General features: G+C 48.2%; 1 protein-coding gene and 1 pseudogene across 10 annotated transcripts in view; one reads left to right on the forward strand and one right to left on the reverse strand.

The window, feature by feature from the left end:
- DAPK2 (death associated protein kinase 2) overlaps positions 1-23,185 on the forward strand; it is a 123,047-nt gene that overhangs the window by 64,918 nt on the left and 34,944 nt on the right. For all 10 annotated transcript variants that reach the window (XM_070421293.1, XM_070421302.1, XM_070421296.1 and 7 more), the window contains exons 3-4: positions 2,561-2,782; positions 10,456-10,594. In XM_070421293.1, the coding sequence (XP_070277394.1) occupies positions 2,561-2,782; positions 10,456-10,594 (361 nt within the window). The remainder of the gene's footprint in view (positions 1-2,560; positions 2,783-10,455; positions 10,595-23,185) is intronic.
- On the reverse strand, positions 21,334-22,552 carry LOC139014247 (sodium/potassium-transporting ATPase subunit beta-3 pseudogene; annotated as a pseudogene).

Genomic DNA, 23,185 nt, shown 5'->3' on the forward strand with positions numbered 1-23,185 from the left:
AAGCTATGTCAAGGTTCCCTGAAATAGTTATTTCCGCTTTATGAAAACCTGGTGCCTCCACCTCTGTGTTCTGTAAGTGTATACAAAGTGCTTAAAATCCTTACGCTTTGGTTTCTCATCAGTCAGCTGGAAAGAGGGAGCTGTCTGCCCCCAGGACTGCTGATGCCAGGCCCCTTGAGGTATCAGAGAGAGAGGAGAGAGTGTGGCATCCACGCTGAGACTCACAGCCGCCTGGACTGAAAGCTTCGTCAAGTGTTTGCTGGCACCCACTAAAGGACCCAATGTCCCCAAGGCCCAAAGTGGTTCCAAGGCACCAGCTGTGTTAGAGATCTTGCTGAATGTGTTCACTCCGGCTTCGGGAGGACTGGCTCCACTCCACCTGCGTCAGCCGGGTGTTTCGACAGCTGAGAGCATATTGAGGCATAAATAGCTGAAACTTTAACATTAGTGGACAATGTAAGATCAATTTGGCTCCACCAAGCCTTCCCTGTCCACCCGGGCCCCCCGGGGCCCTCTCCCTCCCGAGAGCTCCCTCTGTACCTGTTGTCTGGGCCTTTGGTCCCTGCCCTTTACTGCCTGGCACAGAGCCTGGCACAGAGCAGATGCTCAGCCAGCGTTGAGTGAATGAGGATGTGTGTCTGGTGACATCTCTACAGCATGTTGGCATATTTTTTTCTTGCTGGCTCTACTTGACTCTTTTGCGTGTGTGTGTCACTTAGGTTTATTTTGAAGGTTGCTCACTGAGTATTATTCTAGTAAAGGAATGGTTAGGTGTGGTGCTGTTTTCTGAAGTTGAGGCAGATCTCCAGAGCATTTCATTGTGTAGCTCTTACCCCAGAGCCACTAAGAGAGTACATCCTAAGTGTGGAGTCCGGTGGCCCCTTATTAAGCTTAACCTAAGACTCTCTGAGCTCTGTCTCAAGCAGTGGGTGTTGTGGCTGGCGAGATAACATGGGGCCATGGTGGAAGGGGAGTGGGAGGACCCCTAGGAGGGGTGGCCACCGGGCAGTCTCCAGGGACTGGGTGCCTGGACTGAGATGGTGAAGCAGAGGCTGCTGGCCTTCCCAGGGAAGCTGGCTCAGCACTGCCTGCTGCTCTGGCGTGGACACCACGTTATGGCTGCTGTCTTGGTCCACAGAGTGAAGGCGTCCAGGCCCAGCCCTGACTCCGATATCTTAGAGGCATTGTGGACAGTGGGCTAGGTGCCCATCGCTGGGGCCTGGCTTTGCCATTAACCCTGTGATGACCTCAGGAGAATGACTTCACTTCTGTGCCTCAGTTTCTAAACATTCTACAACTTTGTGGTCCCATCAGCCCTCTCACCATGATGAGCTCCCACCTCTAGTTATTCACAGTGTTAGACTGCCTCCACCCCCACCAGGCTCCCCACCAACCCAGCCTGCAGAGCCTCTGGCCCGGTCTTTCCATTAAGTGCATCACCCTCATATTTGCTGGGTCCCCCTATTGTCCAGCTGCTTGGCTCATGTCAGGTAATCGAGATTTTAGTTGTGGGGAGGAGGTTGGGAGCAAAGGGGCAAAAATGCGAATAGAGGGGTGGGTGTTTGTCACTCACCTCACAATTCCCAATGGATGAATCTGTGCTTGTATCCAGATACGGGCAACTCAGCTGGATGATTCTTACCATTAGTATTTTGACCATCCCGGTCTTTTGAAAAATCCTTCCCAAGGACATGTTTTTACTGTTTTAGAGGGCAAGAAAGGAAGAGAGAGAGAAATATCAATGTGAAAAAGAAACATCGACCAGTTGCCTTCCCTACATGGCCTGACCAGGGATTGAACCACAACCTAGGTGGTGGGAATTGAACCTGCAATCTTTTTGGTACATCGGATGATGCTCCAACCAATTGAGCCACCTGGCCAGGGTATGCTAGTCTTTTTGTTTTTCCTTTCTAACTTTTCCATTACATAGTATAGGCCTCTGGGCATTGGGATTTCACCTGGTGAAACTAGACTTGGGTTCCAGCTGAGGCTTTGGATGACGAGGCTGTGTAATTTTTTATTTTTTATTTTGGTTAATCCTTACCCGAGAATATTTTCTCCATTGATTTTAGAGAGAGTGGAAAGGAGGGAAGGAGGGGTAGAGAGAGAGAGAGACAGAAAGAGAAACATCGATGTGAGAGAGACACATCAATTGGTTGCCTCCTGCACATGCCCCGACAAGGGCTGGGAATCAAACCTGAAACCCAGGTAAGGGCCCTTGACTGGGAATCGAACCCGTGACCCTTTGGTGGATGGGCCAACGCTCTATCCACAAAGCCACACCGGCCAGGGCAAGGCTGTGTCATTCTGATCAAATCAATAACCTTTCAGGGCCTCAGTGCTCACATCTGTACACTGGAAACAACAATGCTAACATTCATTCAGGGTTCATATGAACAGAAGGGAACCCCAGTACCTGTCCCGTCTCAGCCACTGGTTGATGGCCAGGTGGGGATGCTGGCTGGTGGCAGGATTTGTGCTGAGCTGGCAGAGTGACTCTGAATTAGTGTCCCTGAAGGCCACAGTGATACCCTAGTCATGTGAGTCTGTGTCCCCACAGCGGCCAGTTTGCCATTGTGAAGAAGTGCCGGGAGAAGAGCACCGGGCTGGAGTACGCAGCCAAGTTCATCAAGAAGCGGCAGAGCCGGGCCAGCCGGCGGGGCGTGTGCCGGGAGGACATCGAGCGGGAGGTGAGCATCCTGCGGCAGGTGCTGCATCCCAACATCATCACGCTGCACGACGTCTTTGAGAACCGCACCGACGTGGTGCTCATCCTGGAGCTGTGAGTGGGCTGCCGGGACCCATGGTGGGCAGCAGGGACAGGCCGGGCGGCGGAAGCTCCAGCCACAGGCCCCAGAGGAGATGAAGTCAGTGGTGGGTGGTTGCCCTCAGTGACCCCCAGCCTCCTTCTAAACCTGGGGAAAAGCAGGGGCCAAGCAGCAGGAGAGAGGGTGACGGTCTAGGTCTGGCTTTCATGGGCCCTGGAGACCAAAGGGAAGGAATGGCTGGCTCTGGGTCATTTCCTGGCTGGCAGGCAGGTGGGAGGATGGAGCGGGGAGCGGAGAGGGCAGCAGGGGAGATTGTCAGGCAGGGGTCTGTTCTATGACCAAGGGAAGAACAAACATCCTTTGGGCTCTGCAAAGCCCTTCTCCAGCCCTTTCCTGGAAAAATCTACTGCATTTGTGCTGTGATGCCTTTATTGTTATAATAACTATTATTTAGAGAGCATTTGCCACAGGTTTCATGCTTGTCATCTGTTTAGTCCTCCCGGGGATGGTGATGAAGGAAGTATCCTACCAACACAGAGAGGTTACTTTGCCTTCACTGTGCCAGGCGCATCTCTTACCTCATCTATTCCTCAGACTAACCCTCTCACACAGAGACTCTTCCTATCCCCATTTTACCAACAAGAACACTGCAGTCAGGTCACTTACCAGATCTGTGAGCCAGGAAGTGGTGGGGTTACCGAACCGAACCAGGTCCAAACTTTCAATAGTAGCCAGCCAGAGGACAACACAGATGATTTTATGGAAAGGAACTTTATCGCAGGCTTATAAACAAGGAACATGCCGGGGATCGCTCCCAGAACAGTGTTCCTCAAGCAAAGCATCTGATCCAATTTTGTTGGGAGAAATCATGCATAAACATCAAGGTGAGCTTTGTCATTGTATGTGTGGGTGGGGACATGCCAGGGCACCGACAGTTAGGAAACTGGCTATACATACATCGCATATTCAAAAATGGTGGGAAACTCCACCTCTGGTTGGAGATTTTAGTATTATAATGAGAATATAAGTAATGAGGAAAGTTCAGCAGGAGGTCACTGGAGGGTCTTTAAAGCTGGTCTCATGGTTTCAGCTGGTTCACCCCCTGGTTCTGCAAAATGTCCTGGGCTTGTTCCTGAAAAACAGTCCCGGTGACTCTACGTCGGGGATTGCAGTTGTTATGGAAGGAATTTTAGCTGAATACGTCTTGGTCTTTCTGTGAAACTTAGCAAATTACGAGATATGCATCACACAAACCATATAAACTCTAGGGTGATCTAAGTTAGGCTCCAGGTTAATCAGGGCAAAGTTAGAAACTCTAAGCAAAAAGTTAGTTTACGCTAAGCTACCTGCTAGGCTACATATGTGGGTTCGGTTGCACCAGGTCTTGAGTCCACACTGCTTGTGCAGACAGCTGTGAGCATGAGGTAGGATGGCCTTATGCCGGCCCATCCTGGTGGAATTTGGATAGGTGACACCAAGTTCTCAGGGATTGTCCCTCCTGGAGGTGTCTCCATGGAATGGGGATGTGGGGTTCCGGCAGACAAGCGAGTTTGAGTTGGGCTGTGGCCCAAGTCACAGTGGCTGTGCCCAGTCAGGCAGCAGGACTCTGTGCTGAGAATGTTCTGAGCCTCGTAGGCATGTATGCATCTGCCAGTTAGCCGGGGAGTGGTGGCACTTACCTCAGCAGTCCTTGACTTTGTGACCTCGGGCAAAGTCACCTCATCCACCTGAGCTTCAGATCTCATCTGTAAACCAGGCAGCCATCCTTAACCTGCCTACAGGAGGGGTGGACCACTGGCATTGGAGATCATTCTAATTTGAGAACTATGCTCTGTCTTGGCCAGGATATAGATTTATGTTGCAGATGGGCATTTGCATGCTCTTGCATTTGATTCTTAAATTATCATCTCAATGTTTAAATGCACGTGTTGCCCATGTTCCCCCTTCTCTAACTCCCAGCATCCTCTCTATTTCTCCCATGGAGCCTCAGCCAGTTGGACTAGTTGGTGTATGCACCGCCTGGCCCAGACAAGCCTGGTGGATTCCCTCAGTGTGGCCAGCCATGTGGACAGCCCACGGTGTAACATGCCCCAAGGCTAAGGGTCACCAGTTGGCACACGGATTCCCAGCAGAGAGTGACAAGCCTATCTTCACTGGGAAGACCAGGCCACTCCTTTAAAAAGTCTATTATTAGAAAAACTTTACAGCGACTGAAAAGAAATTACATTCATAATCCTACCACTCAACCATAGCTATTTATGTTTTTTTGTGGTTCCTCTCTTTTTATCTATTTGTATACAGTCACCGTCCTTATAGATTTTCCTGCTCTACTTTCCCCCCAGTTCACATAATCCCATAAATAGCTTTTTTCCTTTTAACTGACTATATCATGTTTCATTAAATTATATACCTGTCTTTCCCTCTTGTTGGTCATTTGGTTTTTATTTTCCAGCTTTTAATCATTACAAATTTTACTGCCATAAAACAATCTTCTTCCCATAATTTCCCCCTTTTGTTTTGAATTCATTCTTTCAGATAAATCCTCAGGACTGGGATGACTAGGCTGACATTTTTAGGGCTCCTGATATCCTCACTTTCATACATTGGTGTGGTTAACCAGTACCACCTGCAACATAGCAGTGTTCCTATTTGCCTGCAGGCTTGCTAGCCCTGCATCACTTATTTTAAAACAAGGTTCATTAATTATTGACATGTATAGTTAGAAAATGATACTTTGTTGTCATTTCTTTTGTTGTTGTTAATCCTCACCTGAGGATATTTTCCCACTGATCTTTAGAGAGAATGGAAGGGAGGTTAAGGGGCGGGGGGGGGGGGGGGGGGGGGGACTGGGAGAGAGAGAGAGAGAGAGAGAGAGAGAGAGAGAGAGAGAGAGAAACATCAATGTGAGAGAGACATATCGATTGGTTGCCTTCTGCTTGCACCCCAACTGGGGCCCAGGATTGAACCTGCAACCAAGGTACATGCCGTTGACTGGGAATCGAACCCTCAACCCTTTGGTCTGTGGGCCGACTCTCTAACCGCTGAGTCACACCTACCAGGGCACTTTGTTGTCATTTTAAGTGGCATTTCTGTAATTGCTGGGGAATTGTCTGTTTCTCCCTGTTTGTAGCACCCCAGGAGTTGGGGTCTGGGATGATCTTGAGATGCCCCCGTTTCTCCCAGCAGGTCTCATGGTCAACCAACAGTTATGTGCCTTCTTGAGAGCTGTCACCATTCATATCATCCGTTGTCACACTGCTGCTCCTGTGACTTGCTTGAGCTGCTATGTTTGTTGAGTTCTGTCTGTTCCTAGTTTCTCGTCTCCTCCTTACTTTCAAGCTGTCTCACTGCTCTCAGGGAGCCTGTCTGTGCACGGGGTGCTAGGAGTTGCTCAGACTGAAACCATGCCTGCCCAGGGAATGAGAGGGCGGACCTCCTGGGAGAGAGGGGCTTTCCAGGGGCTTTTGTGTTTGGACTTGGTGACTCCTGTTGGGCTGATCAGGAGCCTTTGGCCTCCTGGTCCTCACTGTGCCTGGTAGGTTAGTGGATTTGCCCAATAATTAAGCATGGGTATTAGTGCCCACCTGCTCAGTTGTAATTTGCAAGTTTTGTGGTTGGGTTTACACTGACACCACTGCCCTCTCAGCACCTATCGTCTGGGGCGGGCTTCCTCCTGATTTCTGCTAAGGTGTCCAGCACTAGGTGGACATACCCAGCCCTGATTTAGGTCCCTTTCAGCTGTTATTACTTCAAGCATGACCTCCTTAGCAGGAGCTACCTCTGGTCAGAGCTGTTGAAGGCCAGGCTGGGGAGGATTTAGTTGTCCGTATAATTGATTTCTGTATGTTATATAGAATATATTCAAAATCTCAATAGATTAGCTCATGTCATATGTGAAGCTTGCTCTGGAAAACATACGTCTGCTCTGGGAGGATTGGGCTGGTCTCCCATCCCAGGCCCCTGGCCTCTCTGGGGCCTCCTTGACTCTATGCTAGTGGAAAGCGGGACCCTGGCAGTTGCATCCCAGAAAATGGCCTGACAGAGGGCTCCACGGTGGAGGCAGTGCGTCCCAGTTCCCCAGATTGAGTCCAGCTTCCTCGGCCCCGATGGATCGGTCAGCATTCTTCAAATCCCTGCCTGCAGGTCATTCGAACGCACGTTCCTGAGAGAGTTTCCAGCAGGGAGACCAACCTGCAGGGAGGAAGGAGGCCAAGGTCCGATTTGCAGGAAGGGGCCTGATGGTGGGACCATGGAAGGGGAGCAGAGGAGGCCCCGCTGTTAGGTTTTGCTTTTCATCTTTAAGCTAAATGGGTTTGGGATGTGAGCGGAGAGAAGCTTGGGAGGAGGTGGGCTCCAGGGAAGAGGGCTTGGGGCTGAGAAACCCTTGGGAGAAACTATGTTGGGGGAAAATGAACAGAATCTTGAGACGAGTTGCCTGAGCATTGATGTGAGTGACCCCAGCATGGGTACCTAGGCCTGGTATGCTCATCAGTCTCCCCTTTTCTGAGTCTCTGGGGGAGATTCTAAGGGCAACTGTGACTGTTCCCTTCTTCATTCAAAGGAGGCATGGTCTCACCTGGTCTCTTGCCCACATCACACCTTCAAACAGAATGGCAGGTGTCCCCCAAAGTCGTCACATAGCCTTTACATCGGGGACTTTGGGTGACCAGACACTGTTACATCACCATGATATTCTTTTGCATTTATGCAGCATTCCCTCTAAAATGGGAATGGCAAGATGTGCCCAAGGTCCAGCCTCACAGGACCCAGCAGGGTCTTGGATATTAGAAAGCAAGGGCTGCTGGGTCCTGTGTGTCTCAGACGGGGCACTATGGTTTTGAAAATCTTCAAAGTGCTCTAGACAGGTCTCTTACAAAGGCCAAGGCTTCCCTTCTATACAATCTAGATTATTCTATGTCATGTTTATATTTAAAAAATTTTCCTTTGTTCTTTTATTCACTTACCTTCTATTGAATGTCTTTCTTGCACAGGGTGCTGTGGAAGCAAAAATAATCCAGCTGGAGAGATAGACAGACAGTGATACCCAGTGTGATGAGGGCGTGTGCTGCTGAGCAGGGATCTCAGAGCACGTGCCCAGAGCCTGGGGTGGCTTCGAGCTGTCTCTTTTGCCTCAGCAATTCCAGCTTTGTAACGTGGTGGACTGATGCTGAGAAGATCTGTGTCTAAATGGTGGTTCTGCCACTTAATGGCTGTGTGACCTTGGGCCAGTCATCTGCTCTCTTGGGGACATCAGTTTTCTCATTTGAAAAATCAGAACAGAACTTCCATCTACACCTCAGGGTGGATGTGAAAGAATGCTTGAGGAAGCACATGGCAGAGGTGGCAAACTCTAAATAAACTCTAAATGAAGCCCTCCACCACCGTCACCCTGACAATGATGTAGCATAGTATTTACTCAGAGATCATGGTATTTACTGAGGCACTCATAGCACTTGTCCAATTTTACAAGATTCTTCCCACCTACCCCAGGTGGGGATGGGGCAGAGGATGACCTCACCTGTGAGACACATGGGGAAGTAGTGCACCAGCCTCGTCCCACACACTTCAGCAACTGCAAGGGTGCTCTGGTTCCAGCACCTGCCCCAGGTGGGGGTGGGGCAGGGATGACCTCACCCATGAGACACGTGGGGAAATAGTGCACCCGCCGTGTCCCACACACACCCAGGCAGCCACTTCAGGCCACACCCAGCTCACTCTGAGTAGAGGGGCACTGCAGCTCTTGCAGACAATATGCTTGCATGTGCCATCTTATCTCACCCTCTCTTCACTCTCTCACCTCCCCCCCTTCTCTCTTTTCTGCCCCCTCTCTCCTTCTCTAAATATTTACTCAGCATCTATTATGTGGCAGACACTAGACATACAGATGAGTACCTAACTCACGGCTCCTGCCCTTGAGAAGCTCACAGCCCAGCAGGAACATGCGCTTCTGACATTGGTCCATCTACTTAAGGGAGATATTTTTGACTCCATTTGGCAGATGGGAAAAGACTGAGGTGGAGAGAGACTCGCTAGGAAGTGGCAGAAGCAGCATTCCAGCAGGCCTGCACCTCACCTCCAAAGCCGGCCAGGGCACAGGGAGTTAGTGCTATGTACATGTTCCATGCTCACCCTCACCTCTGGGCCTTTGCTTGTGCTGTTTCCTGTCACACCTGTCCTCATTCTCTGCTTCCTCTGTCCATGCCCTGCCCAAGTCTCACTGCGTTCCCAGCACCTTCTCCCACCACTTGAGCCTGTGCTAACCACATATAACACAAATAATGACATCATAACAGAAGTCCCCATGGATGGAGCACTGTCATGTGCCAGTCACGGTGCCAAGAGCCTGGCTCGGTGCACTGGCTAATTTGCTCATCAGAACAAGCCGAGCATGTAGACCTTCTCATTACCCTCCATGTCTGAGAGACATTGCTGAGAGAGTGAGGGCCACCAGTCCCAGTCACACGCTAGTGCATGGAGACAACACCAGACTGAGGCCGGTGCTGGGAAGGATTTAGTTGTCCATATAAATTGATTTCTGTATGGTGCAAAGATTTCTGTATTTTCAAAATCTCAATAGTTAACTCATGCCACATGTGAAGCTTACTTGGAACCTCTGTTTCTTCAACTGTGAAATAGGAAAAAAAATAGTGCTTTCCTCATAGGGTATTGTGATGATTAAATGAGGTAATGTGTGTACAGTATACATAATGCACAGGGTAAGTATTCAATAAATGTTAATTACTGTTATGTTGTTATTGTAAAGATACAGGTTCCAAGGCTTCTGCTGCTTGAGGCTATAACTTGGTAGACTCTGTAGTGGCACCTGGGAATCTGCATTTTAAATTCATTCTCTCAGTGATCGAGTTCTTGGACCACCTGTCCCAGGTCCCTCCCTGAGACCTTTTCCTGGGGTGACCCTTGGCTCTGTCCCAGCCCCGAGAAGCACATGCAGGCTGGATACCCCAGCCTCTGACAGAGGACCAACAAGCCCAGAAGGGGTGCCAGATTTAGCACATAAAACCTCCTGCTTTTCCTGGCTATCCTAAACTCAGATAAAGCTGTAAACTAGTACTCACAGGGGAGATTCTTTTTGCTCTGTGGGTCTCCATTTCTGTCACATCAACTATAAGGTGCAAGAGTGTGGAGTGTGAGAACAAAAGTATTTTATAGTTTTTAGAGGTTAATATAATTAGTGGGTCTTTACGTTTAAATTAGGGACCTTTGACGAGGCCATCTGTTATAAAATCACAGAAAGGGGCTTTAGGAGCCATCTTGCTCCATCTGCTCATTTTGCAGGGGAGGAAACTGAGGCCTGACTGGAGGGGGAGGTGAGTTGCCCAAGGTCAGTGCAGGGCCTATGTTACTTTCTCCACCTACAGCACTTGTTTCTGTCCTCTGCCACCTCAGTCATATGTGGGGGAGAGGTGACGCCCAGAGTAACCAGGGTCCTGGGCCTAGCGCCTTCGCAGAGACCTTTCTGGTGACACCCTCAGGATGGGTCCTGCCCTTGTGAGCCAAAGGGAAGAACACAACACAGAAGCCAAGTCAGCCCCTGGCTGGACGAAGCCCCAGAGATGGGCGAGGTACTCTGCCACGCAGGGTGCTCAGGGGTCAGGTTCAGGACCTCGAGCCTTCGGCCTGGCCTCCGGGCACAGGGCTGACTGGGATTCCTGCTGGTGTCTTGCAGAGTGTCCGGAGGAGAGCTCTTTGACTTTCTGGCCCAGAAGGAGTCGCTGAGTGAGGAGGAGGCCACCAGCTTCATTAAGCAGATCCTGGATGGAGTGAACTACCTTCATGCCAAGAAAATTGCTCACTTTGATCTCAAGGTCAGTGAGGGGGGAGGGAGGTGAGGGAGAATAACCAATTTAGGAAGAATGGGCCCAGTCTCTCACGATGTCATTGCCAAGAGGGGTCAGTGCCCACGTGGCTCTCCTCCCTCATCTTACCGTTGAAAGCTCTGAGCTCCTGGGAAAGAAAGTGTCCATCTCCCCAGGTTCATTGAACAGATTAGGATTTCTTCACATAGGCCGACTGCAAGAAGCTTAATCAGACCGCAGGCACCTTATCTCTTTCAGGAGCAGATGGTGTAATTTTTAAATAAGTAGACCAATGACAGGAAACTTGAGACCAAACACATTTAACAAGATTGAACTTTTCAGTAAGAAAGAGCTAACTCCTGAGGAGGCAGGTCTAGAAGCCTTCAGAGGGGACGGCTGAGGTTGGTTGGCGCTCCAGACCCAGCACAGCGCAGCCTCCAGCATCCCTTGACCAGAGGTTGTCTCTCTTGGAGCCCAAGACCACCGGCCTCCCGCCCCCACCCCGCCCCGTACTGTGGCCATCAAATTGCTTCCCAGGGGCCACTGATCGTTTGTGGTAACTGTTCTTCAAGGTCGAAAAAGTTCACTGTGACCACATAGGACTTCAAAAAGCAAGAATGTGGTCAAAGTACGATGATCAGTTCCTATAGAAACTGAGCTCCTTTGCAGCGACTGATGAGCCTGTAAGATACCCAAAGCATGAAGATCTCTAACCCATGATCAGAGGGACCTGTTTACTGGGGAGGAGACCCACTCATTTTTCTATCCAGAAACTCCTGTTGTGTTTCAAGCACTGTGCTGGGTGCCTGGATATTGCTACAGATCCAGAATCAACTGAGGCCCTGTCTAGGCTTAGTTCCTCTTTTTCAGGGAACTTAGTACAGGAGGCAGAAAAGAAAGATCAACAACTCTAAGTGCTATGAGAGAGGGAAGTACATGGGGCTGGGAGCCTAAAGGAGAGGCATCTAAGTCAGAATGGGGTGTTTGAGAGGGCTTCCTGGAGAAGGTGGTATTTGACTTGCGTTTTGAAGGACAGGCATTATCAGAGGGGAAGGGCCTCCTCAGGAAGAGAGGCCAGCAGGGTACATGGTCCCAGAATACTACAAAGTATTCAGGGAAGTAAGGCAAAGAGTGAATGTGCTGAATGGCTGGAGAAGAAGTCAGGAGGAGAGAAGGAGGCAGACATGAGGGCGTGGGAGCCTAGCCAAGGGGATAGAACTTTATCCTGTGGGGGCCAGGTGAGCAAGGAGGTGAGGTAAGCAGGTGTGTGGTTCAGAAGGATCCCTCTGACCAGGAGGATGGATAGAATGGTGGCAAAACACTGGAGGCTGGAGTCCCAGCCAGGAGGTTATACATTTATCAGGTGAGACGTGACAGGTGTCAAACTAATTTGAGAAGGGGACAGATGTAAGACCTATTTCAGAGGTTGATCTGAGGATTGATTGGGTGCCTGATTAGATGTGGGAGATGAGGAAGAGGGCAGAGGCCAGGATGACACCCAAGTTCTGACTGGGGGACTGGTCCAGAGGGTATGGCTTATCTGCTGCCTCACAGCAACTGCAGAGGGTGGGCTCTGTTCCGGCACATGGATCTCACCCCGCATTTATTCTGCATTGTGAGGTGACCTGTAGTGAGTCCCCTCCGCATGGTTCCCCCTCCTAATGCCAGTTGTCATTATCTCGCAGTATATTGAATTCCTCCAATAGAAGATGTCTTACAGAGCTTCACTTACATGTCAAGGGGTAAAAGTTGGGGTCACCAAGGAGGGTGTGGCTTGGGCAGACCTTTGGACCTCAGTATGGTAAGACATCAAGTAGGAAACGCTCTACCCGGATTACACCTGTGCCTCCTTCCTGGTAATACTATGGACAGTGAACTTGTTTTCATGTCTTTGCTGGATCCAGGAGACCAGTCTCAAAATGGGCTTCTTTGTTCTCTAATGGGTCCACACACTCTAAGGGTACTAGGCGTGGTGGGTGTTAGCAGGATCCTCACTCTAACACCCACAGGAGGAGTTGTGGAGGAGGAGGAGGAGTTGTGAGGCCTGCAGGCCCCATGACTACAGCAGGTTCGTGCTGTATAGTTTGCTTCTATGGCAGCTCTCAGTAGTGGTGGTGCGGGGGCGGGGTTGGGGGGGGGCAAAGGGGGCGGAGGGGGGGCGGGGAGCGGGGAGTGCTGGCTGGGAGTTAGTAGCCAGGTCAGGGTTTGTGTCTCTCTCTGCCATGTACCAGGGTACAACTGAACCTCGTCTTTTCAGCTTCAATGCAAATAATAATACCTGCCTGGCAGAGTTGTTGTAAGGGTTAGAGAGAAGTGGCATGAAGTGCTGAATACCAAAGAGGTGCTCTGAAATAGTAGCTGGTGTTGTTGTTTCCCTATCTAGAACAGAGGAAAAGAACACACAACTCTTGTCACAGTGTTTTGGGCCCCAATAGACTAGGAAAACAAAGCCTGTTGGTGCAATTTAAATTGCCCAGCAGAGAGCTGAGATTGGTTGCTAGGTGGGGCTGCTATGGAGGATCTTGTCTGGCTCCTGGGCTCAGTCTGGACATTTTCCACACCTGGAGACAGTCTGGGTTTCTCCTGGATGCATGCAGGGCGAGGATGCCGCTAACACCCACCCCCGCCTCATGTCCTTAGAGCTGTGTGGACTCAGCCTTCTGACTCCCCCACCAGTGGGTCCCTGGGCCTGGGCCCAGCTAGGCACCTTCAGGAAGTGATAAGTGGCTGGAACTCAGCGAGCTGACCTCATGGTTGGATAGACACTTCCTGGAGCCAGAATGTGCGTGTGTGCGCCCCCTGGCTGAAGCTTTCCGCCCGCCCGAGGGGATCATGCCGAAGATTCAGCTTAGAGGGGACTTCTTGGTTCCATATTGTCTCCCACCATATAAAATTCATTTTAAATGAATATATTTTTATTCCTGGTCTTCATTCTCAACAAGGAGATCTCAGTTTTCCTCTCCTGTTTTATCCTGTTACATTTTAATTCTGCCTCACCCGGTGAGCCAGGCTAGCCAAGCTGCCCCGTTAACATGTGTCCATGTTCCTACCCATGATCTGTTCTTCACTCTCACTTTCCAGCTTGATGGAGGAGGGTCAGCTCTCTGGCCTGCCTTTGGAATATGAATGGCCTCTACTCCTATGTCAGCCATTGTGCTGGACACGGTGAGGCTCTGTCCCTGCTTACGACATGCTCCCAGCTTTGTAGCAGAAAGCAGACGAATGGATACAAAAATGTTGATAAGCAGTCTTGGTAAACAGATCATGGCATGCTATTGCCCAGAAATCTCTGATGGAGCCTTTTCACCCATAGGATAGATAAATGGCCGCATTCTCAGCAGGGCTTTCAGGCCTTTCTTATGCTGCCTTAGCCTTTAGTCTGGCCTCACTCACCTTCCCCCACTCCAAAACATTAGCCCCACCAACAGGACCACAGATACCGTTCTGGCCTCTCTCCTCCTCTGTTCCTGCTGTTCCCCCATCCAGGAAACTGCTGCTCTTCCTTTCCTATGCCTGTGGACTTCCTGTTCATTCTTCAAGGCCCAGCAGAAACACCATTTTCTCTGGGAAGACTTTCCCACCCCTGTCACCTCCCAAATCATCACTGAGAACGGACCTGCCTGTCTGCTTCTGTTGTCCTTTGTACAGACGACTGCTGGGAGCATTATCACTGTGAATCATTCCGCTGCTTGTGTCTAGCACAGTGACAGACCCATGACAAGTTAGTTACTCAGTGTTGTGCAAATAAGTAAATGAATGAATACCTTAGTAAGACCAAGTGCATGCATAGATGGCAAAGGCCCTTTAATTTACCTGGAAAAAGCAAAAGAGGTTGCAGGCAGATTTCAATTCAGTGATCTGAACATTTATTGAGGGACTATTTTATGCCAGAGAGTAGAGTGACAAACATCAATGTAATATAATACCTGCTTTCCAAGGGCTCACCATCTACTAGGAAATGCCATAGTGGGGTTCAGTGGGGAGGCCACCTGAAATAGAAGCTAACCCAAGAAATGTTCACTTCCAAGAGGTAAATTCTGCCCCAGCAGTGAATACCATCTCGGTGAGTGCTGTAAATTCGCCACAGGAAGGCCTGCTGGTGTGGGTAGGTGGGTAGAGGTAGATGATGTTGCCCTGTATTTACATTGATGGGAGGGACACAGGCTGACTGCCCCTCAGTACCGGCAGCACCTGATGCGCCTTCAGACATGCCTTCCGCGGGATGGATTACCAGGAAATGGGGCTCAGTGCTACACAGGAACCTCGCCCTGGTATGTGATCCCAAGACAAATAAAAGCCTTGTAAAGGGCATTTTTATGTGGTTTTGTGTTTATTTTGGAGTTGGGAGTTTCCTTTCTGAGTAAGGGTGTGACCCCACTCTCCCCGCCCAGCCTTAGCCTAATTCAACGTGAGAATTCAGAAAGAGAAGATAGTTCTCCTCGGGTCTGGCTGGAATAAGAATAAGACATGAGAGTTGAATGAAATTGTATGCAAGCCAGGAACCTAAAACTCTGAAGGGACTTTTTGATCTATATAAATAGTATTAAAAGGAGTGAATTCCTGAGCAAGACACTCCAAAACTCCAAATTCCTCTATGCCCTGATCATCCTTTGAGCTGTTAAGTTCATAATGTGATGAGGTCTGCTCATCACGCTCTCATAAGAATGACACTAATAATACTTTAAATATATGAAGTACGTTCTAGATATAGTGTGCTTATATCTGTTCACTCATTTGATTTCCATGGCCACCCATTGAAATTCAAGATATGGCCACTTTTTTACACACAAGGCAATTAAGATTCAGAGAGGTTAAGTAACTTGTTCAAGATCACACAGGTATTAAATTTAGACTTTAACTTAGCAAGAAACATTTAACAAAGCTGGGTGTCACCAGCTTTTATTTTGCCAGATTCTAACAGTGCAGATTTCTTACTTGGGTCATGCATGCCTTTTACACACGGTTAACCCAAAGGTCTGTACTGTGCTATAAATGTATTCTTTATGGTTAATTTCTCGGTTACGTTGTTTTTTTTTCTAATAAGCTATTCCTCATATTTAAATAAATTAATTTGTATTTTATTAAGCTATAAAATGTGCATGCATTTGAAAGTAGAATTTACAACAATAAGACTATTTCCATACTAACACCTGGGGGCATGGAGTGGAGGTGAGATGTGGCAGAGGTTTAACTGACAAGACAGGTTAAGGTGAGATTTTAAAGGTTCAGGGCAGACCAAGGAGTTTGCATAGATAGTCATGGAAAGCTTTTTCCCTTAAACTTTTTTATTATGAAAACATTTCAAAACATTTGAAGAAATTAGAGAAGAATACAGTGGACACCCTCCCCCTAAATCCATCTGATACTTCCCTCCAAACACTTCTGTATGTATCTCCCAAGATTAAGGTCTGTCTCCTAACAACTCACAGTACCATTATCACACTTAAGAAAATGAATAATAATTTATAGAAGACCTTTACTTGGTGGAGAAACATGATTCTATTTCTAGTTCTCCCAGGAGGGGAGAGGATGTATGGGAGACTATAAGCCAATTGGAGATGATACCAGCAATGTGGGAAAGAAAGAAACCAAAGGTATCCCATAAACACTTTTTACATGAAGTTGATGGTCTTTTATGCCATTATAAAAATAATAACTCATAGAAAATACAGAAATGTACAGAGAAGTTACCTACAAAGTTTCCACTCCAAAACAACATTTTTAACATTTGGTATATTTTCTCCAACTTTTTATGAACAGGTGTGTGTGTGTGTGTGTGTGTTTTCAGGTGCTTAGAACTATATGCTTTCACAATTTTCTCTCTGTTGTTTTTCCTCTACATTCTTACCTAAGCAGCCCATGTGCACTCTGAAGTATTTTACTTCGCTACAGAAGCTTTTATACAAGTCCTTCCTGATTTTTACCCTCTCAGTGTGTTCTGAGGGGTGGACCTGTTTCCAGTTTCTCATACCCAAAGCTTGGCCTGCCCCAGCCTCAGAGTGTACCCCATGGGCCCCTTCATGTCAGCCCTGCATCAGACGTGAGCCTGGAGCCTAGAAATGCATGCTGGTTGCTTCATCAACTCTTGCAAGGCCACCCTAGGATAACCTGAGGACAAGTGAACTGAAGACACTGAACTGAATGGTTGAGGAAAAGAACAAAATGTAGCAAAAACTAAATGATGGAGAGCCATTATTAAAAGAGTTGAAATGGGAGCATTAAATCAACCAGCTGATTCTTGAAAGATACAGCAGGAGGCCACGTGGCGAAGGGGAACAGGGAGAAGATTGGGGGTTGAGCCTGCATTTGAGTGTCGCCTCTGCTGGGGAATGTTGGGGAAGTCACATCTCTGACCTTTCCTGGTCTTGAGAGTGGAGATGAGCCTGTCTTTCCTTCCTGTCCCACAGGAGTGGAGTGAGGGACCAGGAGGCAACTGTTTATGAAAGGGCCCTGCAAACAGAGAGAGAGAGAGAAACATGAATATGGGAGAGGAACATTGATCGGTTGCCTCCGGTACACACCTAAACAGAGATAGTACCCATAACTTAGGAATGTGCTCTGACCAGGAATTGAACCCGCAACCTTTCCGTGTACAGGACAACGCTCCAACCAACTGAGCCACACTGGCCAGGGCTAACAGCCTCCCCATAAGGCCACATTTCTCCCTGTTCCTCTCTTGTCTCCGGAAGAATTCGGGAAGGGAGGTGGGCACGGAAGCATCCAAAAGGAGAATGAATAAGGTGGCATTTCCCAGCTAGCAGGCTGTGCAGATTCCCAGGGTGGCAGGACACTGGGCAAGGCTGAGATGGTTGGAGTAGATTGATCAAGATCCCTATTTTACAGATGAGGAGCCTAAGACAAAATTGCAGTGCCCTTTTCCTCTTTACCCTTGTTGACTTTGCCATCAATGTTAGGTGCTCAGAGGCCTCTTGCTGCTCTTAGATGCCACAGCCTCCACTCTGGATCCCTGGCTAGGCCTGACCCCCATTGAAACATCATATGTTCAAACAGTACTTTTTAAGTTCTATTCACAGCTCCACCGTCAGCCCTCCCACTGCAGGTGACCTCAGTGGGAATGAAAGAATCGTGACTCTGGAAGCAGTGAAGGGTGGTAGACAGAGCAGGTGCCTTGACACTAAGAAGACCTGGGTCCCACCCTAGCTCCACTACTTATTAGTTGTATGGCCTTGAGTAAGTTATTTAACTTCTCTGTTCCTCAGTTTCTCATCTGGAAAACATAGACCGTAACCTGCTTTACTGAGATTCTGTGTGGTGGTATTCTGGTAACAGCCAGATCTCTGAAAAAAACCCACAAATATATGTACACAGACACACTTACATTGTAAATTTTATGATATAAAGATTTATAGCACAATTTACAAATTAAAAATATATAATACTTTTTATTGTAAATTCCAGAGAGCCAATTGATTCTCATAGAATACTTTCCTTGGATTTTGCCAGTCTTGCATCAGTAGCCAACCTGTGGGTGTAGTGGACAAAGGAGCGTAGTTCCAACAAGAACGTTGGTTGATAATTTTATTTACATTAGCAAATAAGGTAAAAATGAAACAGTGAAGTCATGTGTTGGAAGTTTACTTGTTTGCCAATGACATGAGTAACTTCTTTGATGAATTGGATAATAGTTTCTGCATATTGAAAAAAAAATACTTCCTCTCTCTAAAAAATAAATAAACTATTCTTTTAAAAAAACACTTCCTTAATTTGCTCTGCTATTCAAAAAACAATGGCTACAGACACAGCACTCTTTTAAGTTTAATCTGCATTATTACCTAATCTTCTCCAGCACTTAAGTCTAGAATCAAGAAGACAATAAATCAAGTCTTGATTTGTAGTTCTGCCAATTTCCACAGTGTAAATGCACCCACCATGGCCAATTTCAAGATACTAAGGTGATGTCACTGACTAGAGCTGGGAAGAGGGGTGCAGGAGCCCGCCGTTATGTAGTATTTCCCCAATACAAAGATAAAAGGTGGAACCAACCTCAATACTAAAATATAATTAAAATTAGGAAGCAATACGTTTTAAATATAATTTATTTAAATATAAGTTTATATAATTTAATTTTTAATATTAAAATAATATTATTACATAGTTCTTTAATAATCGGCTGACAAAATTCCTGCCAGTTGAACAATCAGCTGTCATGAACTGGTAAGCACCAGCTCTAGTGTGCACGCATGGTTCCTGAGACGCTGTAGGTGAAAGCGTTTTATAAAGAGGACTAGAGGCCCGATGCACGAAATTTGTGCAAGGGCCTTGGCCCTCGCCCCCACCCACCACTGAGGCTGGGGGCCTCTGCCGCCTCTGCCTCCTCCCCACCCACTGCGGTTTTGTCCAGAAGGAAGGACATCCAGAAGGACATCCGGTCTAATTAGCATATTACGCTTTTATTATTATAGATAGTGCTCTCTGCAGGCTGCCTGTCGTGGTGTCAGAAGTGGTGTAATAGTAACAGCAGCCAACATTTATTGGTAAACATGCAGGCTCTTCTCTGCGTGCTCTGCATTTGTTTACTCTTTTTATCCCCCCAATAGCCCTGTGAGGGGGTTCCACAGTGGTGCTCATTTTTTAGAAAGGAGAGGTTGCTAGAGGGCCTTGTTGTCTTCAGAGTACCGTATCAATATTCCCATTTGGCAGACGAGGGGCCAAGGCTCAGAGAGGTGAGTGACTTGCCAAGGCCACCCAGCTCGCAGGGGGCAGAAGTGGGATTCAAGCCATGTCTGTCTGATGACAGGGCCGTCTTTAGTGCTGGTTTCCTAAACACTGGACACCGCCTGATTTTGGAGAGATTGCTTAACAAAATCAATTCTGGAGTCTCGCTCCTGGTGACATAAGTAACTTCTCTTTACCCTTGTTGACTTAGTCGGTTGGTATTTTTAACACAATCCCCAGGGGATTCTGATGGGTAGCTAGCTCAGATGGGGGCCCCCAAAGCACAACTTGGGGCTCAGAATGCCTGGCTCCAGGCCCAGGTTCCTCACTGTTAGATGGGGCACTGCCATCTATAGGTTGAAGGCTATGAGGACCTAATATGGTGATGTGCGGGGAATGCCCATGGCAAATGCTAGTTGTGTGGATCAGACCACAAAGCCAGCATTGCTGACTGGCCCAAGGCTGAAAGCCAGTGGTCCTAGCATGGCCTTGAAAGTGAATTTTTATTTCCCTCCCTCTACCCCACAAGAGCATACAGACACTAGGTAGTGATTTTCTCTCCTGCTTTACCAGGCAAAGCAATGAGAGATCAGAGCCATGCAATGGCCTCCCCCAGAGGAGGAGGCATGAGTGAGTGGCCAGAGGCTGTGCTTTAACAAATCTAGGGAGCTGAGTTGGGGCCCTTCCCTCAGCTGTGAGTTTTCTGGGAAAAACATGGAGCTGGAACAGCAAGCTCATGAGGCACTAGTGTCGAGATGGAAATGACCCCTTTGCCAGCCGGCAGGGGTGATCCCAGTGGGCACCTCTGCATCAACTAGTGGAAAGGAAGCAACGTGGGGAAAGGGCAAACACATAGGACTTGGAGTCAGCCTGAACTTGAATCTCAGCTCCACTGCTTGTGAGCTGAGGCACTTCAGGCAAGCGCTTAATCTCTCTGAGTCTCATTTTCTTCATCTGTAAAATAGGGGTGATGACGGTACCTGCCTCCGAGCGTGAGAATCAGATAGGTGAATGTGAGTGCTTTGCAAACTAAGTGCTGTAGGTTTTGCTCTATGTGAAACCCAGGACTGTGTGCTTTAGGAACACAGGCAGAGCATGAGAAGCAGGCCCTGCCCTCGGCGATGTGCAATCTAGTGGGGCAGGAAGACTGGCACACAGAGTTCTGAGCAGTGTTGGTGCTGCAGGTCCAGATTGCTGCTCGGGTGTGGAGCTGGGAGAAGGAAGAAGGGCTGGACTGGGTATTCAGATGATGCTTCCTGGAGGAGATAGAATTTTTGCTGGGCTTGGAAGGATGGGTAGGAGTTCACTAGGCAGATGATAAAATAAAGACTCTCACTCTGGGCAGGAGATACATGATCAAGGAAATAATGACAGATGTTGGTAACAGCCACAGGCCCCTTTATATGCTTTGTTTGATCCTCTTGAGGTAGGTTTTATTATTATTTCTAATTCATAGGGGAGACCCCAGAGGTTGGGTATCTTGCCCGGTGTCAGACTGCTGGTAAATGGCACAAGTAGGATTCGAACCCAGGTTCTAAGGCTCTGAACTATCATCTATAGTGATTCCCTAAAAGCAGGATGTACCAGAGATGCATCTGTGATTCCATTGGTTCAATCCTTCATTTATCCAGTGAACAATTTCTGAGCCCCTACCACATTCCCAGCCATTCTTTGGTGTTAGGGATGGAAATGAGAGGAAGGTCCCTAGCCCCTGTCATGGGGCTTTAGGACAGTGGGAAGAGGACACATAAAGAAGTAACCACAGTAAGTTGGTTCTCTGCCAGGGTACCGTGCTGGCCCTTGGGTAGAAACAAGTATCTGCATGTGTTGGGGACGAGGGCTCACAGAAGACACTCCAGTGTGGACGAGTTGGAGCTGGTGGGGAGGGGGAAGAAGCTTGTCAGGAAGGCATTCCAGCAGAGTGGAGATCTCCTAACTCCTACTATTCATACATTGTAATTTTGTTTTGTTTCTCTTCTTAAAAAAATTTTTTTTAAATTGTTAATAGTATTTCAGATATCTCCCATTCTCCTCCCCCCACCACACATTGTGATTTTGAATGCAACTCTGTCCTAAAAACTTGTCATGATCATCTTGTTTTTTACGTTGGGTGATTCAATAATCTTGCACTCACTTATTACTTTTTTGGGGGTACTGCTAGCACCAAAGCTGAGCTGGATAGCAACTAATGGCTGCAGATGCCTCACGTGCAGTTTTCCCCATAATATGGAAACTATTTTAAGTCTATATTTCTCTTGGGAGGATAAGCTGATAGAGTTGTTTTCACCCTTAGGAATACTAAAGCCATCTATCCTTGGTTCTCCTTGAGGCTTTAACCCAATTATTCTGTTCATTTACACAAGAATACAAGGGTGCCACAACCTTTTGCAGCAGGGGTTCAGGATCTGAAGAAGGGGCCACGCACAAATGAAAACACTAGACAAGAAATATGAATTTAGAAGCCATGGGGGGCCAGGTGGAAACCTCCCTCTTAGAGAGGCACACCGACTTCTGGCCTGTCTACTTTTTATTCACTTTTAGATACACATCTTGCCCTCAGGAAAGCATGACAAACAGGTAGCAGACAGACCATCTCAAAGGTTAGTAAAGATCAGTAAAGATTTACTTTGAGGCTATCAGGTCAGGAAATTGCTTAGAGCCACCACTATCTCAACAGAACAATTGGTGCATGGTATTTGCCCTGCTAATACCAAGGTCCATCGGCCTTCAGAGTTCCTTGATACACTCTCATGATAGTATTGACAATGGATGGCTTCCCACACAAGGGTGTCCACTGGAGTGGCCAAAGTCAGTATCATTCACACCATGGCATGCTTGAAGTAAGGTAATAGGAACTCTTCTGTTCAAAGAGTTCTCCATCAGGGCAGGCTGAGGTTCTTCTGTTATTCTAAGGCAACTGGCTTTGGAAAGGTCTCACGGTCTCCAGTGTGCCCTTTATAGGACTCTGGATCAGATGCACTGAATGAATATTCCAACGCTGACACTAGTTTTGGGAAAAAAATGTTAGTCCTGAACTAAAAATCTGGTCTCAATATTTTGGAACCATTGTTGACAGTCTGAAGCATAGCCCACATTGTGAATGTGAAGAATCCAGCCAGGAACCCATAATAGACCAGGTGGAAGAGCACGATCAAACTCCTGCTCTTGGCCGTGCACCCCAGGAACTCCCTAGTGGTCGGTGAATGATCCTGACTTCGGTCGGTGGTTGTAGATGAAGAGCTCCCACCCAGGCAGGCTCTGGCTGAAGGACTTTTTGTGTTTCTCTGTCATGGTGTGTGCGAGGAGAGCTGCAGCCACAGAGGCTGCGAGGAGCATGGAGGTGCGTTCTGGCTCCAGAGGTACAGCCTGGCTATGGGGGCAGAAGGTGGAGCTGCAGAGGACACCTTCTCACTGCCGATTGCACCCAGGCCAGCTGCCATGCACCAGGTGGGCTGCTGCTGAGGCCTTGGGAGCTTGACATTTCTACTGCCTTGGCCAATCCCTGCGCCACTGGACCCACAATGCTGCCACTGTCACCACCTCCCTTTTCTTTTTCTTTGCCTTCATTTCTTTTTTATGGCTGAACTAGTGACCTGGTGCATGGATTCATGCACATTGAAAAGAAATTTATTAGAAGATGGCCGGTGGGGCAGGACTGGGTGAGACGGGCCGGACATGCCCTGGAGCCAACCTCCCCAGTCTGCTGCACCTGGCATGGCACCGTGGCTTGAAGGGCGTCTGTGGAGAGAGCGGGGTCTCTCCAGCAGGTGGGGTGCCTCGGCCTGGCCTGCAGGGATCGGGCCGAAACCAGCTCTGACATCCCCCGAGGGGTCCCAGAGTGCGAGAGGGCACTCTGCAAAGTTGCTGTCGTACAGGGTGTGGAACGCAAATGCAAGTGTGCAGTAAACCAGATTCAGGGCCGAC

Source organism: Myotis yumanensis, unplaced genomic scaffold, assembly GCF_028538775.1.
Source record: "Myotis yumanensis isolate MYYU_CA2020_CCGP unplaced genomic scaffold, mMyoYum1.0.hap1 SCAF_1, whole genome shotgun sequence".
Taxonomy (NCBI): Eukaryota; Metazoa; Chordata; class Mammalia; order Chiroptera; family Vespertilionidae; genus Myotis; species Myotis yumanensis.